The following is a 19,973-nucleotide window of genomic DNA, read 5'->3' as shown; positions in this document are numbered from 1 at the left end:
AATGTAAAGTTCCATTCTGCTCTGAGTAAGGTAGTAAAGAAAACAGTAAACTAAGACTAGTAATTGGTATATGTTGAAGAAAAACTAAAAATTTCTTAAAAGTCCCTTGTCTCTTGTTCATTATGATTTATAAGAAGGAACAAGATTGCTAACATAGTATTATTAAGAGATAGTTTTAAAATATCAACATAATTATTAGATTCCATACTATTAGGATGGATAACTATTTCTCAGATTGATGTATAATTAATAAGTACTTGTTTGTCTTATGTTTATTAATCCTATATAAATTTAAGTGGGATGCCTATCAAACTGGCAAACTAGCTAGTTACTTTAAATCACTTAAAGACTAAAAGTCTTTCTGCTTTGAAGAAACAGATAACTTACGCATTTAACTTTTTACATCCTCTAAACGCCTAATTTTTGGTTACTGCCATATAATATTTTTAAAATGAAAAGTAATTAATGAAAAGTAACAAGTTCTCAACTGTGAAAGAATTCTGTTGCAGATCTTTTGTAACACTATAAAAAATACAGGAAATTTAATAATCACAGAATTAGTAAAAAGTCTGACAGTGATTTCAGGGAAACAATTTGACACCTGATGGAGGAAATACATTCATCAATATCACAAAACACCTGCTCATCAAAATGGCACATCACTGACTAGTAAAATAGTAAATTCTTATTTTGGATCTCTCTGATCTAAATGTGGAAAGAGCATTGCAAATCTGTCTTAGACAGCACATTTTGTTTTCACAGTAAAAGTTTTCACTGTGCTCATATCTGGACAACGTTTGAAATTAAGCTGTTCTCAAATGCAATCGGTTTGCAAATACAAAGTAGTTACTTGCTTGTTAATGATGCAAACCATGTAATAATCTCTCTTCTCCAGAATCTTGAACAGTGCTGGGCACCAGGCATGTGCTCAATGATCACATGTCGACTGATTAAGAAGCCACTGTAAAGGCCCTGTAACTACACCGCTGTCTACAGCTTCAGCCTGAAAATAATAATCTTTAAATCAAGTTTAATCACCAAAGCTGTATTCATAAAACACAAAATTTAAGCTTGGTATTTTCACCTATTTTCCATGTAGAGTTTTCTGTAACCTCAATTTGCCTTTATCTCTATAATTTTCCATGAAGAAGTCCTTGTTATAAAATTTCAAGAAGTGTTAGCAAGGAGAAAAGATTTTTAACGCCAACATGTCCTTCAAAGGACTTTCTCCTACTGGACCTGGAACTTCACAAACATGGTAAACTTCTGCTTTTAGTTTTCCAGGAGGCTAGCCTTTGACAGGTAGCATCTGGCTTTTCAGGATACCTACTTTGATTATTCTAAAATCTACTGTCTTCAAATAGACATACTAAAAAAATAAAAAACAGAGCCACACACACCTCAACACTACATACTATTTCTCTTCTTCCCATGAAAGGAGAAATAACATTCTTTGAAGGACACTAGTTTTCCTCAATATATAGAGTACAACTTTAAAAAGCCACCCACAACCACAAAACCACATGTAGGATCCAGTATCTGTCCTTCCAGACCTGCTCCTTGTTCTCAGCAGCCGCCTGGACCCCTGCCACCTTCTTTTCCAAAGCCCTCAGGTTGCCATGACAGCAGCACTATGAAAGCACAGCCCCTTCATTACATGAATTAACATTCAGAAGGGATTAGCTCAGAAAGAACCTCTCCACACAATTATTTTAATTATATTTTCCTGGGAACCAGCATTGGTAAAAACAAGCACGCATGTAGATTATTTCCTTTTGTTTTCCTTTTAAAAAGACACTTTTGTCACAATAAATCTGATCAAAATGATTTTACCAAAATGATTTTGGCTTAAAGTATGGTCACTGAATTCCAAAAAGAATAAAATGACCATCTATAAATGGAGGCTATTGAAAGCAGACTTCAACCATTTTTTTTAAAACCTATACCACCAAAAGGGGAAAACTATAAGGGATAGATTTTCAAAAAGTTCTGCTAACCTTATATATTTAGTATCCATTGCTTTAAACCTATTTATTTTAGAAAAATCTTTACAATGAAAATACTCTCCAATTTGCTTCTGCTTTTTAAGCATCCCTTAATGTTACTGTCTCTCATTACTGCTTGCTTATAAAGACTAAATTCTAGCATAAGTTTATCTGAAAAGAATACTGTTTAGCTATCTGACCTAGACTAGTGCATCACACACAGACATGAGTCAAAGCTAATTTGTTTTCTGTCTTAAGACTACTCCCTAGAAAAAAAGCTTCCTACAAACTTCTCATTTTCTCTCTCTTTAGCATGAGATACATAAGCGGACAGTAACTGCAACCATTCTGTTTAAACCTTTGGTGGCTAATAAAAGGATGGAAAAATTGAGGAAGAAAGATCCAAGAATTGCTCTGCATTATAAGTGCCAGCTGCTCCTCGCTGTGCCAAGAGTTGGAGAAAACGAGTTACAGAGTAGGTGACAGGGTTCATAACATGTCAAAATGCATAATTAGGTTTGGATTAACCTATAATTGCCTTGCAGAAACTGCTATACGTATATAACATAAAGCTACATGCTAATGAAGCAAACAAAACTTCATCTCCCTTCCTTCAAAGAACAGCTGATTTGGGGGGAATGTTGCCTGGAAATTGCCTGAAAGAAGAGTTTTGACAAAAGCAGAAAGCACCCTTGGCCACCTACCCATTTTGCTGTGTACTGTCACCCTGGGATCCTCTTCTCTGTCCCTCTGCTAGCTCCTGAGCAGTCTCGGAACACACGCTGGTGACTGTGGGCTGCCGTGGGACATTAACTGCAGGTTTACCAGCGCTCAGTGCAGACGAACGCTGGTCAGCACTAAGGTTGGCATTAGCATGCAGTCCAGGTGCAGCAAATGGGGGAGGAGTGACAGCGGCCACAGGTGAAGGGGAAGCATGTGATGAAGTGGTCACATGGGCTGGGGTGAAGGCGGACGATGGTGATGGGATGGATGTGACTTTTGGTGAAGACACAGAACCAAAGGGCCGTGGTGCCTTATTGTAGGCCATGTTGGTTGTGGAAGTGACTTTGGACACAGCAGGAGATGTAATGGGCACAGGTTTAACTACTTCTTTGGGTTCTCCCTATGTAAAATAAAAATAAACATACACAAAAACACGCCAAATACATGCAAAATAGATCCACTGAAAAGAACACACAGCTCATTTTTTAAAACACAAACACAATGTTAGCAGGCCAAACTTCACATGTTTCCAGATAAAAACAATGAGTTCATATAACATAGCATGCATGCTAACTGGTCCCAACAAGCATAACACAGATGCACATATTGAGTGCATATATATATTTTTTATATAAAAATGAAAGGAGTTCAAAATATTTAGGAAATAGAGCAGGAAAGTTATCAAAAAGCCAAAAGGCCAACATAAGTCCCAATTCAGACATATTCCAAAGGAAAATTTTTTAAATACCCTACAATAAACAAAACATCACTAACCAAAATGTTTATTTTAAAATATCCAGAGTCTCAATTATAATTCCATCTTTCAAACATGCTTAATTACTCTCCAGAGTATAATTATTTGATTCATGCAGAAGTAGCAGCATATTTCTAACTCTTGAATTTAAAAAAAAGGAATGTTCATTTTCATCTAACTCAGAAATCTGCACATTCTAATTAGTTATTTTGAATCAAGAAATTTCTTCTTAAAAAAAACTCAACAAAAAAAGCAAACAAATGAAAAAAACAAAATCAATCCTTTTCTTTTCCTGTAATCTCATTTCTCTCTCTTGTTCTGAAATATCACTAAAAATGGAATAAAATTCTTCCCTTTCCAAAATAAATATTTAGTAATAGTTACATGAAGGAAACACCAAAGATCTCAGATGTTTCTTCACTGCTATCAGCCAAACAAAAAATAACTAGTAAGAAAAATCAAGTCCTCCTAAAATTAACAGAATTTGCATTTGCAAACCCCTATCCCAAAGCAAGTGTAAAGTTTAAAAATACAACTGAAGCTTCCATGATATTCAAAAATCAGTTTCTACCATCCCAAAAGAAAACCAATCAAATTCTTTAAAAAGTATACAATGGTGGCTCTATTACAGTTAATCTGAGGGGGAAAAAAAGATAATCTAAATTAATCTTGCAGAAATAATAAGGTAATTGAGAGGATAAAGTAGCTTAATGCCTCAATGTATCAATATAAGTAATTCAATGGAAAGGCACAAGTAAAATTAAGGGGAAAACCCCAAAAAGCATAAACCAGATGTATATGAAAAATGGCTTGGAACAATTTGAGGTTATATTTGAGGGAAAAAAGGGTACCTGCCAATAACCTAATCCAAGAATACTCTGCAAATGTAATTTAAAAATTTATTAACACTATTAATAAAATGTTATTAAAGGCTTATTGTAATATTCATTTTTGGTAACCACTTATTTATTCTCTTTAGAATATGTAAATAAAGCCAGGCAAATCAAAAGTGAATGTAAGAAATTCGGATATAAGTTACTGATAATATACAACCTAGGAAATATATTTAAATAATTTAGGCATAATTACAGATGATAATTCTGTATGGATTGATTTCCACTTTCCCAGTTGTCTTTAAAGGAAAACTGTGAGGAAAACTGTACTGAAACTATAAACTGTCAGTATGGCCTGAGATAGGGATGGAAGCCACAGTGGTTCAAGAGGGACAATCAAATGGTACCTCAGTGATGCTAGACTAGAAACACACCTTTTGAACAGGAACCGGCTCTGGCTTGGGTATAGCAGATGCTCTGAGAGGAGAAGAAAGAAAGAAAGGAAAAAAAAAAAAAAACATAAATTGTTACAAACTTCTTATTAATGGAATTTTATTACTATATACCTTAATATACCAGATCATCAGAATTTATGGTTTTGTAATTCATGGTTTTGACCATTCACAGTTTACTAACTGGTTCATGCAACTAAATGCTGCAAGACCCAATACCTCACACACTAGGCATTCATTAGTTCTCTACACACTCAAATAAGGAAAGACAAACACCAATCTTGTGTGCTAATGTACCAGTGTTTAATCTTTAAATTAAGGCTATTCCCTATCAAACAGGGTAAAGAAAAATAAACATGACTTTCTGACCCTTGAGTGGTTCTTGAAACAAATCATCTGCATCTCTATCTCCAATGGTATCTGCCTTTTCTGCTTTTTCAATCCCCTATGAAGATGCCCACAGGGCATTGGGTCTCTGTGAAAATACTGAATCAATTCTGGGTGAGCTGGGTCACAAAATGAGCATTTATTTTGTATTTATATTCTTAAGTGTAAATTAATGTATCTGTTCTACTAAAACCAAACTGTAAGCTCTTCCACTAGGCTAAACTTTCAGTGATAGCAATGACCATGCCCCATTTGTGTCTCTATATCAGCCCTGTGTCTGGCCTGGAACAGGTCATCAGTATTGAGTGTGGGAGGGAGAGAACAAGGAAAGAAGGATAAAAAAACATGCACAGAACTATTCCCAAATTCAAATTTATTACTATATTTTAATTGAAGTATAGTCAGTTACAATAAATTTCCAGTGTACAGCATAAGGTCCCAGTCATGCACATGTACACTCAAATTTATTATTTTTAATATATGCTTTTTTGTATATTACTGTCCCTTTATTTAGCATGGACTGATAGTAACAATAACTGATTCAGAGCAATTATCTCTTATAATCATGACAACTAACCAAAGTAGCAACTATCATTTTTCCCACTTTTCATATGAGGAACTTCAGTTAAAGTAAATTACTTACCAGACTGGGGCTAAAGCCAACAGTTCTTACTTATTACAATACACTGGCTGTAGTCAAGGATAGTAACCAAATGATCAGAAAACTCTGAATGCTTTAAAGGCTATTTCCCCAGTATTAGAGTATATGCTATGTTTAACAATGCAGGAAGCAGCCTGACTCTTACACCACACGAGCCTGAGAATTAGACAGCAAGTGCAGAATTCAAAAAATGTAACAACAGCAGGTAAATAATGTGATCATTTTAAGCTGCAACCATGAGATGCTTTTTACTTACAGAGATGCAAACACAGGATATTTGGTCTCTATAATCATAACCTAGTAGTGAACTCTGATCAACATTTTTTAGCAGCAACTGAATTTTCCAGTAACAACTAATTTGGTTAGCCAGGGCAAGCACTGACTGAATAACTGGCTAACCTAATGAGAGGCCACAATAGATGCTAACATTCAGTTACTGCAGTGCAGAATAATACTGTGCAGTTGCACAACTTTCCATGTGCACTCTCAAACAATCTCTCTTATAGCTTATAGAGTTATTATAACAAACAAATGAAACAAGTTTAAGTACAGAAAAGTGGAATCCTCCTTTCACTGAAATTTCACAGTAAGATGTAATCACAAAGGATCTACTTATTAAAACCACACAGGACATTGTTGAAAATTTGCCATAATTGAGAGGACAATATCCTTTTTTATCTGGACACTTCCAGGTGCGTGGGGCTCTTTTAGCAATACAAAAACGATTAATAAAAAAGATGATGTTTAAATGGTCACTAGGTTTTCAAACAGAATAAAACGCATATATTCTGTGTCTATGAAGACAAACTCCTTCGTTTTTTCTAGGTGTTAGTTCTTATTTAAACAGTGTTAGCAACAACAACAACAAAAGTCCCAGAATGGTTAGTTTTCATTAACTTTGGAGTCTGACCTCTTAGTGTGTTGAGAGTGCACAGAATAACAATCAGTCTTAACATATTTTATGGATTGAAAGTTATACAAAAATACATCTTCAAATTCTGAATTCACCAAAAAATGTAAAACTGAATTATGAATGTTTGCCCTGCTTGCCTTCTGATAAAGCTCACAAGTGCAATGACCTGAACTAAGAAATGCAGTCAAAGACAAGACAGGCAACAATGCCCTCAAAGTCCCAGGATTGAGTCCGTTACACAGTGAAAACACAAGCTTCATTTTGCAGAGGAAAATAAAAGACTGGCTCATAATTAAATGTCAAATGAAAGAGTTGACACTAGATGCAAAAAAAATTAGTTCTGTTGGTTTAAACATTTAAATAACTACCAAATGAGTCACAGAATCATTAAAACACAGAAGATCCCTTAGAGTTACTCTATGACATATCAATCAGGTACACATCTGACCTCAATATTTATAGGCGCTCACAGTTTAAGCCATGTAATTGTTGAACTCTTTTGTTAAAAATAGCCTTCATTTTAATGTGTTATTTTGTTTTGGGGGATAAACAGGAAGTCAACCTGTCCACATTAAAAATATTTGGAAAAACATGTTTAACATGCAGAATATGTAAATAAAATCTATAACATACATTTGTTACATTTTAAAAGATCAGTAGGGTACATAAGATTTATACTTAAGTGTGATTACACATTCTTATGATACCACCATGGTTTGGGAGATATAAAATACATGACAAATGAAATCTGAAAACTAATGAATAGCAGTTAACACTAATTTTTTTAAAATCAAACTTAACTAATTATCACAGGACAACAAAATAAAAGATACATCATCTTTCATTTTCAAATGTGTAGTTTTAAAAAATGTTAATACATAATGCTTGTAAGAATACTCGATATGTTGCTTGAAGAACTATGTATTATTACCATTCTTTCGGAAAATAATTTGGCATTTATTTGTAAAAAGCCTTGAAGAAAGCTCATGCCCTTTGACTTATTAAATCAACATCTAGGAATCTATCATAGAAATAATCTGAAATAAGGAAAGGACTTTATGTATAAAGATATTCATTCCCTATAGTAAAACTCGTAATAGTGAAAAATAGGAAACAAGTGATTAAATATACAAATGAGAAAATGGTTAACTGTAATATAACCACATGATGAAACACTTTGCAATGATTAAAACCATTTTTAGAAAAAATTCTGACTATATGATAACATGCTTCTGATTGTATAATGTTAAGTGAAAAAAGGAAAATATAAAATAGCATATGCAGCATGATCAATGCATGGAAAAAAGTGGATGGAAACACATCAACATTTTAGCAGAGGCTCTCTATGAATATTTATTTTTTCCCTTTTGTGTGTTTTCCATATTTTATGCACTGTACATGTGCCACTTTTAAAAAATTAAGACTATTTCTCAAAGCATGCTTTGGAGAAAACTACTTCCCAAAACACAAAACCAAAAAAAAAACAAAGGTTCTGTTATCAAAGATATCTAGAAAACTTGAAGTTAAAGTTACATAAGCATTTTAGCCACAGGACTACTCAAAGCCTTCAAATGTCTAAAAAAGAAAATACTGTGGTCCACATCCATTTGAAGTGTAGAATATTCATTTTTGGAATTCATTTTTAGAATCTTCATTTTCTTAGGAAACCTTTCATAGGATTGGAGTTAGGAAGGGGAAAAACCCTCTAGGAAATGTTTTGAAGAAACAGTAAAGACAGTAAATCTCTGCCAGTCTGAAAAACTTACTTAAGTCTCCTCCAGGTGGCTAAAATTAAGGGCAAGAAACATTACAATCCATAAAATCCTCAGAACCTTTTGTTACACAGAATATCTTTCTTATCAAACTAGTGCTTTCCTGAACTTTGTTAAGTAAGATACCCAAAGACTCTGAGCCTAACTTAATGTTTTAGGGGGAAAATCTCATTTCCTTCACCAAAGTGAAATATACATTTCCTATATTCCTGGAGGAGAAAAGGAAACGAATAAGGAAAAATGAATAAAGAAAAATAGTTTTCAAAGTTAAAATTTTTATGGTTGCCTTTCTTTTTTTAGAACAATATTATATTGAGCCTCTGCTCCTTTACTTTAGAAATGTCACAGATTACATAAAAGCAAATAATTTTGTAAAGACTTAAACAGTTTTTAAAGTGATGTATAGTTATTAAAAATCATTCTGACATTTTTCTCTTCAAATCCTGGGAAATATGCAATGGGATAATATATCTATCTGCCTTTCAACCACAGTGATCATCACAAATCACTTTTGTGAAGTACGTGTTTCAAGCCAGCAGAGATCCTGGCAATGGCTCGGTGCCATGGGACTCAACAATCTGCTTACTGTTCTCCCTTCCCTGAGTGTGCAGCCACTGTACAGGAGAAAGCATGACTGGTGAGAGACTAGTGCCTTGGGCCCAGCACTGTCCTCGGCTCATGAAATTCAGAGAACAAAATCATCAATGTGGCTACAACAATCTATTTTGAAAGTTGATCGATTTTTATAAGAGCAGTATCCAAAATAAAAATCTGTGATGCATTACAACCAGTATCAGAACTTCCGGCTGTACAGCTGAAAGGATTATATTTATAATCTAAGTTATAAGGGATTGTATTAGAAACTAGAATTGTGATACCCTGGTTAGAATAACGTGCAGGAAAAACAAAGCCATAAATACGCAACAGCGTTATTAAGGATCAGATTCAAGGGAATCATAAAAAACTGCATCATATGAACACTCAATGAATTTTTCTCAATACTGTTTTATAAAAACATGTTTTTAATTAATTAAGTAGCCAATGAATGTTCACATTAGTGTTTAAGAATGAGGAATTATGCAACAAAACTGGACTGATAAAAGTTACTCACATTACTCATTATGTCTTGGTGACTGCCTTCAACCATATCTAATATAGTTAAACTCATAAACAATCACACAGAAAAGAGGAGGATTTTTAGTTCATCTTCCGTGAGATGAGCTCCATCTAAGTTTCCCACAGCACAGCCATCTTTGGGCTCACTGACCTCAGGACCCATAAACACTGGGATACATCATTAATCACTTTAATTGCAAAGTTGTCAATTTGCAATAACAAAGCAACTCCAGAAGGCAAAAAGGAGCACTCGAGTGTGCAGAGGGATGTCTCTTTAAACAATTTTCCCATATTTAATTTTACTTTCAGTCAGTCGACTTTCCTAAAAACTCAAACCCTAAATATTTAAATCACTTAAAGCAATGCATCAGTGGTTTTTTCTAAATGATTTGAGAACATGTAAAGGTTATATTATCTATAAACAAAAGTACAAAATAATTCTATCTCAGCATAACTAACCTTTTAACTTATAAAAGATTATACTCCACCACACACACATGCATTCATACATAGTCTCATTTTCTTTCCCTCTCTTTGATTTTCTGTCTTACCATGGGAACTAAATAAAGTCTATTTTTTTTCTCTAGAGAGGAAGAAATAACCCAAAGCTGGACAGACTTTGAAGAGCCAGAGAAAGAAGGTAAAAAGAAGCAAGGGAATTGTTCTAGTCCATCTGAGTACCTGGGACTCCCTCTGCTTGAGGTCGTCCTGAAATTGGGTGTGGCTCTGATAAATCCAGAACAGGCAGTTACTGGTAGATAATTACTTCCCTAGGTAAAGGGGAAAGGGCTTCTGTTGTAAAGATCTTCTTCAGGTAGTTACAGGAGTTCTGATGGGGCTTGAGAAGAAATTTTCAGCGACCAGTCGACCAGTCGGAAATCAAGCAGGAGAGAGCAGGAACGAGCGGGAGAGGGAGGGAAGAAGGAAGGACTTATGCTGAGCTTCCCTGGCCCACATGGTTACACTAATTTCAAGGAGGGAAAAAAAGGAGGGTGTGGGGAGAGAAGGGAGCATTAGGCTAAATTTATTATTCTCCATTTCTGATTATATACTGTTATAATCAAATTATCTGCCAGGGTAAGTTTCAAGGGAAAACAACAACAAAATAGAAATTAATGAGAAGATATCACTTATTGAGTACATACCAAATGCCAATAATTTTGCTTGACCCATTACATAAATTATCTCATTTATTCTTCCTGGGAAAGGAGTATTTTTTGCATTTTAACTACAGGAAGCAGATGCTCAAATAGGTTAAATAATTTGACCACAACTTAGAATTGGAAAATGGCAGCACCAAGACTTGAACCCAAGATGCTTTAAATGCAACTCTAACACTCTGCCTTCTTGGAGTAATATCAAAGTGAAAGTCACAGAAATAACTGTGGCAAAAACTTCAGTGAGAAACGCTTTCAAACAATGAATAACTATTAACTTTCTATTAACTAATAACTACTCTTTTTTAATCATGTTATTTATAGAATGTCATTTTTGGTTTAACTTATGTAAAATCAGGAGTTACTCACAGTAATGCATACATATATGCATATGTTTGTGGTTAACACATAGATATACAGAGATCTAAGCAGGTATCTATCTACCTATTTGATTCTCGATCTACAGAAAGTACATATTTTACAGCTTGAACTACCCCATAAATAAGAGTTTAAGTTCTTCAGAAAATTCTCAGTTAAAAGTTTTATAAACATACAAAAACAAAGAAGTAAGTGCCTTCAGTTCATTCTTCCTTATTTTTCCAGAGAAGAGAAACATTTTTCCCATAATAACAGGAATTCCCTAATAACTTTATTTTTCAGCAGGACAGGGCACCTATGGTGCTAAAGTGGGTGTTTTGATCAAAGCAGCAATCAGCTTCTGAAGTCAGTGGCCATGCAGGTCCCAAGATACCACATTATGTGATCTTCTTCTGGGTACATGTCAAGAACCTTGTGTTTGTATCTCCTCACTGGTGATCTTGAAAAAATAAAGGAACTGGCATCATAATCCCCATTACAACTATCAATGGTTATATGCTGCCAATAATCCAGAGAATAAGACTGCTGGTCTGATGTATGCCCTGTGACACAGAGGTGGACACTGAGCATGTGAGATTACAGAAATAACCATGATGTATCCTTTAAAATTTGGTTTAGCTACATATATTCATATACACCTAGTCACGGAATAATACATTTTTATAGTGTTCAGTTACTTGTGAATCAGCTTATACTTTTATAAACAAGCAAACAAACACACACACCCTTTTTTAACAGAATCTAACTTCTGTTAACCCTCCAGGTGTGTTATAATTAGTATGGGCTTCTCAATTACCTTAAATTATTTTAACCAAGCGCCTTCTCATTCCTGACCAATATGTATTATACCTAGTATATGTATTATATGTCACTTCAAGTTTGAGGGCAACACCTGTGCTATAGCTTTTCCTTAAATTAATTTATTCCATTAATTTACTAATTAATTACACAAATATTTGTTGAGCCCCTAACATAGCAGACTCTGCCACAGGAGGTGGGGCAACAGTAATGAATAATACAGACAAGAATCCCTATCTTGAAGGTGCTTACATTCTATTTGGAAGAGGCGGACTAAAAACAAACAAGCAAAGTATGTCACATGGTAATGAGTGCAGTGGAGTATAATAAAGCAAACAGGGGCAGAGGATACATTATTTTATATAAAGGAGTCAGAGAAAGCCTCTAAAAGATGAGAGCTGAGCAGAGACTTGAAGTAGAACATTCCAGGCAGACCAAATAGCAAGTGTGAAGTCTTGGAGGCAAGAATGTTCCAGTGGGGCTAGAATGGGACTGAAAGCTGGGAGGACAATGAGAGATGAAGCCGGAGAGCTAACTGGGAGCCAGAGCATATAAGCTACTTCATGCCACTATCAGGACCTTGTCTTTCACTCCTCTAATTGGGACAGAAATGTATTCCTAAACACAGTACTTCATTTTGTAAGAAAGTTAAATCAAATTAAAGAAGAGTAAATCTAAATACAGCGTCGAACAATAAATTAGCCCATACATACGTATAAACTGTATGAGCCTACTTACTATAAAGGGGAAGAGATGGACTAAAAATTGCCCCAAATCTTAAATATACCAAGACAAACAATACAAATGGAAAACAGCGGAATATCTTATTTGTTCTTGAAACATCCAAAGTATAAGATAATTCTGTTTGAGGTTCACTCTTACATGCTCTCTGTCCTACGCTAATACTGGAGGCACAATTTTGCCTCTAATTTCTTTCAGATACATCTTTCTATTCTTGTCTAGGCTAAACACATTAAGTTGCAAACTTTTTTGGTAAAGTGGGTATTTTTAGGTATTTCAATAAAATTCAAGGGGACAGGCATTCCAACATTTAGCACAGCCTTATTAGGAAAGCAAAGTCAGTCTGCTGTCTTGTGAAAAGCACAGAAATGAAAACTTCTCATTCTTTATAGTCTAAACTTAGGTTTTTCCATTCATTTAACACTTAAAAATAATTTGAGGGTGGGTTTGAGTTTTTAAAAAAAATCTAGTGGTACTCAGAGTCTAGGAATTCAAAAGTTAATGATCAAATGTGACTATTTTAGCCACAGATAAGCCAGGTTTATCCCTGTTTAATAACTTTAAGATGAGCCATAAAGTTCATTTATCAGTTCAGAAGTAGAATCTTGTCCAACATCCTCATCACTGAATCTTATTAAATTAGTTCAAAGTATTCTATATGATAATAACATCTAAATATGAAAAAGAAAAATTTTAAACCAGTAAGTATTCAAGTATTTATTCATTTTTTTAAAGTTCTTACATTATTTGTGATTAACCACATTTACACTATCATAGAGGAAGGACTGAAACATATTCAACTGTTTCTTTTATTTATTGAGAAACATTATTTCTGTTTACAGAAACTAAAACTTATTTATAAAAAGACGGTATTGCTTTTATTTCTGACTGATAATTTAATTAATTTATTTGTAAAATTTAAGCTATGTTAGAAATCCAAAGCTTCCCAAGGTTTTTTTTGTAAACAAAGAAACAATATAAAACATTATAAATTATGTTCTCTAATACCTCTGTCATTACAGAAAAGAAAATCTGAAACTGTAGCAAATTAGAAATGCATTCTGCCTATTTTACCAAAAGGTAAGCATATTATCCTAAGAGAATTAGTTCCCTCCACTGTGGTGTGAATCTAATATTTAGAAGATGACCCTAGAATAAGCGCTTCTTAACAGTACACAACTTGAAACCATGCACATTCACAACACCCAAATTGGTCTGTATCTTTCAATGGGACAAATCTGCTGATCAAAAGCTTAAAAACCATGGCAATGTCAAATTGCTACGAAAATTTCTAAATGCCTATCCCAAGTTTCTGTACCTATCTCATGACAGACCAGGAACCAACAGTCCAAAATGGCACCAGTGTCCAGAGGCTGCAAACTGAGGAGCACTGACATAGACCACTGTTCTCAAACTTTTCATCACAATACACTGTCAGAAATACATTTTATAACATGACCTGCATGATACAAATATGAACCAATAAAAACACATATTTTCACATGCAATCCATTATAATACAGTCTGTTCTAGTCTATATTATTTATAAAACAAAAAAAGGAGGGTTAGGGAAGACGCTGGTCCTGACTCAGTAAACTGAATGCATAATAAGCTTCAGCTTGATAAACACTAATCTTGACTCAAGGGCAGAGAACTCAGAAGAGTTTGGAAGCTTGAGAGGTCATATAATAAACATGACATTTGCCTAACAGTGGTCACACACACACAAAAAATGTTCATTGAACTGAAATAGCCCATTCACAAAATATTAAGCTAGTTCTGACTTGTGAAAAAAGTACTGCACTCAATAATATCCTCAAAGGCACAAAATAAACAGGCCTAGCAACAACAATAATTAACACAAGTTTCTGGCTAGGACATGCCTGTAAAGCTCTATCTCACCAAATTTGCTTTTGACAGAATTATAATCACTGAGAACAGAAGTGCTGACCATAAGTTACTATATGTACTGCTCCAACAACGACACCCTCTAGTAAGTCCTTATTTGAAAATGTATAAACATCAGAGAAGCCAAATACTAACACTTAACTCTTAAGAGATAACCTGAAATGTATTCGATTCTTCAGTGAGAGAAAAACATTCTCTAATCTGATATTTCCCTGACGCTAGCACCAAGCATCCCTTAAAAAAATCTCTAGAGAATACAAACAGGAGATTCCTGTCATTTACTTCCCCTTTTCAAAGAGTCACAGAAGGACCTGAGATCTCACGAAAGAATAGAACCAGTTCATAAACAAGCCACAATGTGCGCTAAACAGTGATCTTAAAAAACAACAACAACAAAAAAACTATTTACAATAAATGAAAAAGCACTTATGTAACTTTGAAAACAAAGTTCCTGATTCCTTTCAAGATAACAATGATTCTTTTCTTCCATAGCTATTCTGATACTTAACTCTTGGCTGCTTTTCTAAAATGTTCTTGCCGAATACCAACCACGAGCTTTTAATTAAAAGGACTTTCCCTTAATTAGACTTGTCTAACTGGAAAGGGCTGTCCAGTGGAGAGGTTCACGTAGGATCTGTAATGCTGTTGCAGGGATCCTTTCATAGGAGAAAGTGAGACCAACTGGCCACAAGGACCCTTCAAGCTCAGGGGAATACGAACACCTCTATAATATAGCCTATTATCATACAGTGTTAACTTTTTCTTTCTGAAAACCTGTCTGTATTAGCTAATTCTTTTATTTCTCTTAGGTATGTATGACTTATGACAAGGTGTAAGAGACTCAGGACAAACTGGCAAATAAACCCGATACTAACGCTGGCTTCAAAGACAAGAAAACCACAGGTAAATTTTAAAACTTCACCTAAGTCTTAGCCTGGTGACTTTGATAAGCAGTGTAGCCCCTAGAATGTCCAGTATCTCACAGAGCTGAGAAGCAGATTTCCCAGATTCTAATCCTAGTGTAGCAGATAGGATAGGGAGTCCCTGGAGAAAGGGAACCAGGAATGGCTTTCTTGACATAAGAGAAGCCACTTTTTGGCTTAAGCCACTTTGTGATGTAAGCCTGGCCACAATGCTTGTCTTTGAATGGATCCCAGTAATTAATGATCTTAAAGGAAGTGAAGGAATGCAGGAACAAAAGAAAAGCAGTCAACAAATAAAATAGAGTCCTAGTTCCTCCTCAAGGGATAGACATAATAATCTGATACATATCATTGGTTCTGCAGGAATGAAGGTGGAGGATGATAACTACATGCTGAGACCCCAGACTGGTCAGAACCTAAGGAATGATGATGTTGACCTTATCTGTTTCTCATGACTTAAATCAACTAAAGCTTGGCCTCTGTCAACCGCTGCCTCAATTCTATGTTGAATTCTCTTCTGTTCATCCCCTCATGAATATGCATGTGCCCTTAGCTTGAAAGGTCCTAATTTTGCTGTTCAGGGAGACACTGCTTTGGGAAAGATCCCCGGTATTCTCTTCACTTGCTGCAAGTAATAAATCCTTTCTTCTGATCTTTGGCCTGGTTGTGTCTTTTGGCTCAACATCCACCAAGAGGCAAACCCAGTTTTCAAGTTAACACTAGTTCCTCCATTTACTAGTTGTTCAACTTAGGACAAGCTACTTAAGCACTCTCTCCCAGTTTCTTCACATGTAAGATAATAATAACAACAATGCTTATCTATCTTGTAGGGTTATTGTGAAAACTAAAGGAAAAAATGTAAGGTGCTTAGAATAGTGCTTGCCACGTAAATACACACTATTAAAGTGTCAGCTATGATATTTATCATTCTCCATGGCATGAAAACTGAACATAAATGGCAGTTATAATCTCCCAGGCTCAAGGCTTTTCTAAGTTAGACAAGCCTAACATTAAACACGATATAGTTTTGTAAAAGCCACTTCACTGGTCCATTTCAGAAAACGTCAGTTCTTGGCTACCATAATAATGGAGTTTTGGGGGAGTATCAGCCACAATAGGAAATGGGAGAGGCAACCCACTTACAAATCATCCATAATACACAGAGTCACTGCTAAATCCCCAGAGCAAAACTAAGGTCTACTTGTTTTCTGAACAGTTCTTTCAACTAACAATAATGCAGGGCTTGGTGATGGCAACATTTGTTTATGAAAAGTTAGACGGAGGAAAAGGTGAGGTCAATGACTCTTCTTTTCTGAATTCCCCTCTGGCACTTCCCTGAATCCAATGTGCAAGGACAACAACCAGGCTCACATGGCAGGCAGGCAATCACGCGCACCTGCCTGCAGAGGTAATGTATGGGGGACAGTGTGGGCCTTGGATGCCTCTGAAACCATCACAGTGATTGGTAATGGAGTCTGAAGAGATAAGAAACTATCACAGACTGGTTAGAGAACAAGCTCTATTCCCAATCCCCATGAAGAAATCCAGCATATTAAACTTTCTCCAAAAGTGCTTCCAAGTCCTGAAGTTCTATGAACTTCTATGATGACACAAATACCAAAGCCAAAAATACACACGTTACGTTATATCCAACAATCTTTCCTTCTCTTTCATTTACATCAATGGTTATAACCCAAAGGCCCAGTCATACACGGCAATAAAATACAAAAATTACAGATCAGAGTTAGCAGCTATATTCATGGGCCACACCCAAGGCTGTGGAAGAGCTGCATACCTCAACTAATGTTGGGATCCATATTTAAGGAAGTAAAACTTGCATTATAATTTTTGTTCCCGTTTTGACATGCAGAACATCTAAGAGTTTGGCTTTCACACATGGCCTTGTTTTCAGCTGTCTGTCACATAAAAGTGCAATGTAGCATCTCACTGATCTCCTGTTTTCTAGGGGAATCTACCCTACAGCAAACACTGGCAGAGGCTCATGCTTTGGTGCTGCTCCTATGCAAACAAGATGCGGCATGACTCCCTGTGCTTCTTGTTGAATTATGTGTCTTAAGTTAGTTCTGAAGAAAGAGGCTAGCAGTTAAATGTGCTAGAATACTGATGGGTATGGTTGTAAGAAACCAGTTACTCAGAAGGAACATTTGTAGAGGTAGAGCAGACTTATGAAAATAGCACTAGATAGGAGGTTCAGCTGAGATAATTATAAACTTCATTTCAGAATCATCAAAAATATTTGTTGAATCCCAGATATTTGTATACCCTATGTTCGATAAAGTTGGATACTCAGGCCAGTTTCTGAAAATTGACAAAATTCTCAGTAAAGGCTTGAGAAATCAAACAAACACATAGATCTTAACAGGTCATCTAGACTGACTTTTCATAATATCGTCATCAAAATCACGTCATCACATAACATTGTAAAATGACTATAACTCAATAAAATATAAAAAATAAAAATAAGTACAGATTTTAAAAAATCACATCATCAGAATCACAGAAAAAATCATTATTGTTTACAGGCTTCCTGATAGATAAACAGTAACTTAGTCAATGTCAAACTATCACAATTTCCTACTAGTCTAATCAAAATTCCTCATTCTATACTATAAATTCACTTAGTTCACCAACAATACTGAGCATAAATATCTATACATATACTCAAATATCACTGCTATAGATGAAATGCTTTAGACAAAAAAAATTATCATAACTACTTGGGAGAGGAAACCTAACATATGTTATTATTAAAAACATTCCTCAAGATCAATATCCACTTACATAAACTAATTCTCATTAAATTTTTTACTATCAAAAAAGACTCTGACAGTTTATTTTATAGAAAAATAAAATAGAGAACTAATTTATTTATGGTCTCACCTAGAATAAAAGCAAAGCAGCAAATCAAAACTGAAAGTCCAAATTTTTATTCCCAAATTAGGTTAGTAATGTAATCCTTGGTTATACGTGAATGTGTTACAAGGTCTAATATGTAAACAAATAAAAGTACAGCTTCTCTAGTTGAATTACAAGTACAAGCAGAAAAATCGGAAAGCATTCCACTGGCCTCCTGGTACCATTGTCATAGGATAGAGTTGGATACAAAGGAATCCTTTTATATAGAGACAGGAAAACCTAAGTTGAGAAAGAATAGGTTGACAACTATTTCATTTCTCTTTCTACTATACTTGAAATCTTAGCCTTGTCTATGCCTGTTTTCTCATTTGAGAAGTGAGTATAATAATTCCTACTCATCTATCTCACCATTACAAAAGAGAGCATGATATCAAGAAAATTAAAAGCATGAATTTTATTTGCAGCCAAGCAAGACTTAGTATCTTCACAACAGTAAGTTAGTTCAAGTTAATTAACTTCTCAGAATTAGTTTCCTCATCTGTAAAAAAGGTCACCATTTATCTCACAGGGTTGTTCTGTAATGGGGTAATGATGATGTAATACATGTAAATTAACTAGCCCTATACCTATATCTTGTAGTCAACATATAAAATAGCCTACAATTTATACGGCATTTCATGTATTTATAAAATGAATCTACTTAACATTATAATCATCATTTGGTGCTTTCACAGGCAAACAGTATAAGCAGTCTATCTCACTACTCCAGCACTGCAGCAATGGTGGAAATAAAAGATTCGACTGAAAAAGTTTACATACGAAAGATAAAGTTGAAAGAAGAAGGATTCTTCACACTAGTATTTAATTCTACTAGGCCACAACTATCTCCTAATGAGATACATTTGACAAATTTACATACATTGAAGACTATATATAATATGGCATGTTACCGAGGCAATTAACATATATTATGATAATAAGGTTTTTTACATGACAAAATCTGCTTATAAATTTGATAACACTATACTCTTCCTTGAAACTGTTTTTTGTATTCTCTGAATCACCATGCTGTATACCCAAAACTAATATAATACTGTAAATCAACTATACCTCAAATTAAAAAGAAACTGTGTTCTTATACTATATCCATTTGTCAAAATTAAAATTAAATTACTATATTATTATATGTTGACTATCTCCTTTATTAGCTTGTGTAGTAGCAGATTCAGGATGAGAGGTACCCTGCCTATTTTGTTCACCTCTATATCCCTGAAGTATGTGTCGAAAGAGAGAGAGAGAGAGAGAGAGAGAGAGAGAGAGAGAGAGAGAGAGAGAGAGACAGAAAGTGTATAGTCAGATTAGAAGAGCATATACCAAAATATGTTTGTCATCTCTGGATGACACATGAGTTTCTTATTTTCTGTATCTTACAAATGTTCTTCAGTAAAGGTGTAATTGTTTTCCAAGTAGAAAGAAGTCACTAAATATTTTCTTAAAAGTGCTTAAAGATGAGAACAAGGAACATAATAGCATTAAGTCGAAAGCCTCGCAAACACAAATGATTTTGTAACCTCTTGATGGAAGATGCCCTCTAA

At 34.8% G+C, this 19,973-nt stretch overlaps 1 protein-coding gene across 7 annotated transcripts in view; it reads right to left on the bottom strand.

Moving 5' to 3' along the window:
* PDLIM5 (PDZ and LIM domain 5) overlaps window positions 1–19,973 on the bottom strand; it is a 185,420-nt gene that overhangs the window by 79,480 nt on the left and 85,967 nt on the right. For 4 of the 7 annotated variants that reach the window (XM_032460004.1, XM_032459960.1, XM_032459969.1 and 1 more), the window contains exons 4-5: window positions 4,730–4,772; window positions 2,690–2,781 (exon numbers count right to left, since the gene is read on the bottom strand). In XM_032460004.1, the coding sequence (XP_032315895.1) occupies window positions 2,690–2,781; window positions 4,730–4,772 (135 nt within the window). Of the gene's footprint in view, window positions 1–2,689; window positions 3,109–4,729; window positions 4,773–19,973 lie in introns of all 7 variants that reach the window. The other 3 variants (XM_032459977.1, XM_032459994.1, XM_032459951.1) reach the window with 2 other exon arrangements.

This window comes from Camelus ferus, chromosome 2 (assembly GCF_009834535.1).
Source record: "Camelus ferus isolate YT-003-E chromosome 2, BCGSAC_Cfer_1.0, whole genome shotgun sequence".
NCBI classification, from domain to species: domain Eukaryota; kingdom Metazoa; phylum Chordata; class Mammalia; order Artiodactyla; family Camelidae; genus Camelus; species Camelus ferus.
This window is presented reverse-complemented; position numbering and strand designations above follow the sequence as displayed.